General features: G+C 40.1%; 1 protein-coding gene across 1 annotated transcript in view; it reads left to right on the top strand.

The window, feature by feature from the left end:
- Positions 1-6628, top strand: part of KCNH8 (potassium voltage-gated channel subfamily H member 8) — a 303346-nt gene that overhangs the window by 218 nt on the left and 296500 nt on the right. Inside the window, exon 2 of the mRNA XM_006161869.1 lies at positions 61-245. Within this exon, the coding sequence (XP_006161931.1) occupies positions 170-245 (76 nt within the window). The 5' untranslated portion in view covers positions 61-169. The remainder of the gene's footprint in view (positions 1-60; positions 246-6628) is intronic.

Raw genomic sequence — 6628 nt, 5'->3', positions numbered from 1 at the left:
CTCTCCGCCTCTCTCTTTTCATCCTCCTCCTTCCCTTGGTCGGCCCCTTCGCCACGCCAGACCCCCCACCCTTGCCGTCATCACGTTCCTGTTCTCCCTTCTTGGCACTTTGCTCTGGATCCATCCTCGGGACAAACTTTGATGGAGAATTTCGCACCACGCTGGGAAGATGCCGGTTATGAAGGGATTGCTGGCGCCCCAGAACACCTTCCTGGACACCATCGCCACCCGCTTTGACGGGACACGTAAGTCTTTGCCTAGGAGGAGTTGCATAGTATATTTTCGGATTTTTTAAATTTTATACATGACTTTTGCCGGTGCCTTCCTTTTTGACGAAGAGTGAATTTCCTTCTGTTCCTACCCGGGTACCTTTCCTGCGGAGAAATGGTTTTCCTCCCACGGTTCCATGTAGTATTAACACGGGATTGTCTTCTTGTTTCTCTGGACTTCTTGGGTTAATAAGGTTGGAAACGACCCTTGTGCTCCCCGCGGGCCCCGTATTTGGGTACATCTTTAGAGAACTGGTCGTAATTTTAGGAGATGGGAATGGGAATATCGATGCGCTTTATCTAGAGTTTCAGGGCGCCCGAGATTACGGGGAGAGTTTGGAATGTTTCTTCCCGGGAGCGCCATTCTGTGAGGTCTTTTGGACAGAAATGATTTCCCGTGTCCGTTTAAGAGATGCTCAGTAGAATCGGAATTGCCAGGAGTGAGCTCGGCGTGGAATTAAGTGTTGTGAGTTTGGGAGCATCCTGACTGCCGGTCCTGAGCGAGGACAGCATGCCTCTTCATCGGAACGCTCCAGGAAGACGGCTGGGGAAGGAGGAGGTGGGCCTTAGGAAGGTCGACCTGATTATAAAACAAAGTTTCAATCTTGTTGTAAGGGCGACTGTTCTTGGGTATTTACTTCACTCAAACTGCTGTATATTTTTTTTTAAAAAAAAGATTTGGTGCATGGATGCTTTGAGACTAGAATCATCAGAAAGTGGTTCTCTTTCAGGACCACGGTCAGGTCCCCAGTCCGCCCCAAGCTGCTCAAGCTCTCAGCTTGAGCCTGGGACTCTGCCCAGTGGGTTTTAGCCCTGCAAGGAGGTCTGTACTCCCCTCATAGAAGCTCTCCGTGGGTTTCACTAGGATAGCCACATCTTCCTCCAAGCTCCCACTGCTTCTGGGTGCTTTCTTCCCTTGCTCTATGATAGAGACTCACGGAAACTCACTTACCCTAAAAGCTTTCTCAGTGCCGAAAGTATTACTGCTTTACCACGTAGGCTGTTCATGGCTGCTACGGGAGAGCAAATCTCTGTCTAATTCCTCTCCACCAGGTCTCGTACACACTTTTATTAAGATGGGAGGCGAGCTTTGACGTTCATGCTCCAGGAACAGTTGGAGAAGTTTACGTGAGAGAGAAACGAAGCACTTTGATTTTGTTCCACTTTGGTTTTTGACATCCAGCTTTACCATGGCTCTTGATAGAGGCATTTGGTCACCACTTCAGTGTTTTGGTTTTTGTTTCCTGGGTTTTTTCCTGGAGGCCTAACCGTATTTCTCCCTTTTATATCCTCGTTGTGTAAGATGGAATGAGTGAAATCCAGTGCTCTTAAATATCTCTTTACACAATAATAGCAAAATATATTGTAGGACAATTCCAAGTCCTTAGCACTATGGTGGCCACTACTACCACCACCACTACCCAAATCACCACCATTGTCATTAACCATGCCTGATGGTGACCACTACTATTGGTCGCCTGGGGAACTTAACAGTTACTCCATGGGGATGCTTGTTCTTGAAGTTGGACATTTGGAACCAAGAGGTTTAAGCATTGCTTCTGAATGCTCTATGAAAATGAATTCATTGGAAATGGATGACTGCTTACCTCAGTGTCATCTGAAGTTGAATGGAGGGCAATGTATAGTGAATCACCCCAGCACAGCTCCAGGAATCAGTTCACAGGTGCATTTACATATCAGTTGCTAATGAGGGGACTTTAAGTCATCGGCATGGGAATATATTGGCCTCTTCCTGACTCACTAGAACATGATAACCGGGAAGGCATGGAAGAGGGATGGAGGCACTTAAGAATAGCTTTTTCTATTTCAGCTACACATTCATATTAATAAAAATAGATTAGAAATTTAAAATCCCTTTTTCAGAAGACCAAATGAAACATCTAAAACTCTGTTAAAAACCACGCTTAGTTCATCCTCTGCAAGGCATGGAGGATTCCTGGAGGGAGCTAGTTTGTATGAAATCTGACAATCCATGAAGCAGATTTCAGTGATAAGTAGCAAATCAAGGTTGACTATAGCAAGATTTGGCTGACATTCAATGAACACCATTCCTTCTAAGAAACCCCATTCAGTGAAAGAGAATTGTCATTTTCACTTACTTTTTTTTTTAATTGCAGGATAACAAATACTCTGGAATTTAAAATAAATATCTTATGCAAAATGTTGGCCATAAATATTAGTATAGCTAGAATCATGAGTATACCATTTTTTCCAGCTAAATGTTTACTTTATCTTATTATGTCATCTTTTCTTTTTGATCCAATTTTAGTGAGTAAAATTAGTATCCCTGAAACTCATTTCCTGTGATCACCTGTCTTCTCTTGATATTTTTGTAGCAGTTATTTATTTCCTTTTGCAAGCTAAAACTATTTGCAAGTTTTAAATTCACAAGATTATCAACCACTCAAATAAAAACTATGCTGGAAAATAAATAATGCTATTATGCTCAGCATAAAATTTGTTGACTTACTATATTTTCTGCTTTATTTGGGAGATATATATTATAGCCATTCTAATTTCTTATTATATTTTATTTTGGGCAATTCTGATTAAAAAATAGAAGCTCAAATTATAACTCTGGCAATATACCTTATTAACTTAGCCAACAGGTACTGCTGTTATTAACCTTTATTGATTTAATATCATGATGAAAAGAACTAAAGCAACTTATCATCTAAAAATTCTCCCAGAAAAATCAAGGCAATGTAGACACCAATAATATAATCTTTCTAACTTATCAGTTGAGATATTATCACAGAGCAACATAAAAGAAGTTCATATATTTTATCACTTTCTGACACTTTATCATTGTTCATAATTGAATATTTTTCTTTTAATATTTAAAGAGTGAGCTCTTTGTCAAGATTGAAAGGCAATTATGGACCATTAATTAAAACTATTTTTTCTGTTGTGTAATACAATTTATAAACATTATTGGCACTTTTTTTTATATAAAGTAGCACTACACTGTATTTACTCTTGAAATATGTTCTTCTGGTTAGTGTGTAATTCAAGCATAAATAGACTTAGAAAAACTGACACCTTTCAAATGTTGAGTATGTTTACCCCATTTGGGGGGAAATAAGTCCACTGCATTTCTTCAAATTATTACATGTAGCAACACTTCCCTCTTGAAACACTCTAGGATGTGCACATACACATACTTACACACATACATAAACTCACACACACACATGCATAAACTCACAAACATGCACATACTTACACACATACACATACACACACTTACACACATACATATATTTATACACATACACGTTTTTAACATTATGACCTGCATATAGTTCACTTCTACATAGTTTTCAAACATGTTTAATGCATTTTTTTTATATTATGGCCAGAATATGGCATAATGGTTACATTGCTGGACTCTCACATAGTTGAGCACAGCTCGAGTCCCATACCTGGCAGCTTAAAACTCACTTTGGGCATTTGTTTGTGCATGCACAAGATCCTGAGAAAAGAATGGAGAAGGGATTGCAGCTTGGCCATCCTCCCTGGGGAGTGATTTCTCAATTTCTGTCCCTCTGTCTGTCTCTGTCCAGTGAGTGCCCACGCTTTATGGCAAAAATCTCTTTAAAAAAAAAAAAAACTTTTCTGAGTAGATTTTAAGTACACAAATATTAATCCAAACAAAAAATTATAAGAGAACACAAAAGAATATTTTTAATAATTTTTCAGGACCAATATTTGTCATGAAGAACCACTTAAGAAAGGTACTTTTTTTTGAAGGTATAAAACTTTAAAAGAAAGTGTCCATCTTCAAACATAATAGTGCATTAACCTATGTTTTCCAGCCATCGAAATTTGGTCAGAATACTTCTTGGTCTTTGAGGTTACTAAGACAAAAATCTAAGTTTTAAAGAAAGTGGTAGCCTAGTGGAGAAGTCAGAGTATAGAAAATAATGATGGTATAGGAACTCATTAGTATTTGTGTATACTTTGGACACTCATATAGTCAGCTCAGAATGGTCCAGGGAAGTTTGTGAAACTTGAAATTCTTCCTTTCCAGAGGCAATTTCAATTGCTTCCCTTTTCACCTTAATGCTTTCATCAAGGTACACAGATCATTTAATGTTAGAAGCAAAGGGAGAAAGATGATGTAGCTGGCTCCAAAGGAAGGGAGAAGAATAAGGTGGGACATTGGAGATCTTCCTGTCTTTGCTGAGTTACAGTTTGGTGAATTTCATCCAAGGGACTTAATGAATAAAAAATAACGAGTTTTATTATATATATAGGCCTGTCTATATAATGCTCTTACTTGACTATATTCAGAGAAATACTGATCACTTCATCGGTATCTCCCCACAGACTCGAGGTTCATAAAGACTGTGTTTTTGTTTGTGTGTGTGTGCATGTGTGTGTGTATGCGTGTGTGTGTTTGTATACTTCTAGTAGTCTCTATATTTCTATTCTTTATGTTTAGGAAATGGGTTCCTATGTTGATTTTCTGCATAGAATTTACCACAAACTTCATGGCTTATTATCTCAGACGTTCTGTAGGCCAGACACCCAGACGTGGATTAGTTACATCCCTCTGCTCAGGGTCTTAGAAGTCTGTTAGCAAATTGTCAACTAGGCTTGGCCTCACCCGAGACCCAAAGTCTTCTTCCAACTTCACATAGTTGTTAGCAGACTTGTAGTTTTATGATTGCCCCTGCTTTCCCGTGACCTATCAACCAGGGACTTTTCTCATCCACGAGAAGACGCCCACAGATTTCTGCCCCATGGCCTCTTCCAGAAGTTCTCTCCTAACAGAACAGGTCACTTCTTCAAAACCACCAGGACGCTCTCTCCTTTAGGTGTTCATCTGACAAAGTGAAACCCACTCAAGATAATCTGCCTCTTGATGAACTCAAAGTCAACTCTTTATGGATCTTAGTTACATGCACAGAATCCCTTAACCTCTTCTGTATTCATCGTAATAATATGTTCTGCCCATACTCAGGAGAAGGAGATCACCTAGGGCACATACACAAGAAGCTGGGAGTCTTGAGGGGCACCATAAAACTCTGTGGCCTGCAGTTGCTGTCTCACCGCCATTGTACCATCACACAAAGCCTCATGTTCTCACATTTATTCTCTGTGCACAGATTTTTCAGTACATTCTGCACTTCAGTTTGCAGGATTCTCTGCTGAGTTGATATCTGAATTCTTTGTGAACATACAGCCCAACTTCCCGGATGGTTTTACTTCACATTGGGGGATGGAATCTGTGTAAATCTAGTCTAGGACATTGTCAGCTGTATTTGTCGTTCTTGATTCTCTGATCTAGATGCGATGTGGGAGACACAGGAACATTTTCAGAACATTAATTCCAGCCTCTTGATAGGTCACTCACTCTTTCTAGGTAAGGAGGGTTACATGGGTGTGTTGGTCTGTGTACTGGCACCTCAGTCCCCAGTGGACGGGGGACCAGTGTAAGGATGTGGCATCTTCAAGAATGGCCAAAGGCAGGTCCTGGCACTGTAAAGTGACCGGGCTGTTTCTACTTTAGTAACCAGCCTCGTTTCTGGGCCGACCATGTGGGCTATTGCGGAGCAGTGTATGTTTCCCCCAGCTTTACTTATGCCTCTAGCCTGTTTCAAACTTGAGAAACTTTACTCTGTACTCTTGCCTTGAGAGTGGCTCTGTTAAACTAAATCACATTTTTATTTAAACTTTACTCCAGGGTCACTAAAAGTAGAAAGGTAGAAACGGAGTGGGGAAGGAGAGGGAAGCGTATTTTGGTTTTTCCTCTTGGCTTTGTAGATGGACGCGTTGTCCTCTACAGGACAGATCACATCACGTGGGTTCTCACAAGGGCTGTACATTGAACGGTGTATTTGATTTACGAGAATTAGATTTATGTCTTTACCAGAATGCATTTCTTTTCATGAGCAAACTATAGAAATAATAAGAAAAATTGTATTGTGTAGTCTTATACAAAAGATAATTTTGTTTTGATATCATTATATAGAGAAAAATGGATATCTAATATGCTAGGAATAGAAATTATGCCCACAATCTGTTCTTTCTAGCCTCTGGCATTTGGCTTTCAGACCAAAGACCATGACTTGGGGCTTCTTCTTGCCAAAAAAGACTGACAAAAACAAGATGTCTTTGAAGAAACATATCGAGGGTCTTAAATGACCAGTTTCTGAAATATCCTACACTCACAACTTTGGGAAGAAACACAGTCTTCCCAAAGAAGGGTACTTTATTAACATTTTCAATCATGTTTAAAGAACACTGACGGGGGGGAACCAGCAGTTAGCGTAATGGCTATGTTGCTGGACTCCCACGTAGTTGACCGCGGTTCGTGTCCCGGACCCGGT

Source organism: Tupaia chinensis, unplaced genomic scaffold (assembly GCF_000334495.1).
Source record: "Tupaia chinensis unplaced genomic scaffold, TupChi_1.0 Scaffold139389_1, whole genome shotgun sequence".
Taxonomy (NCBI): domain Eukaryota; kingdom Metazoa; phylum Chordata; class Mammalia; order Scandentia; family Tupaiidae; genus Tupaia; species Tupaia belangeri.
Note: the sequence above shows the minus strand (reverse complement) of the source record. Positions and strands in the feature narration are given on the sequence as shown.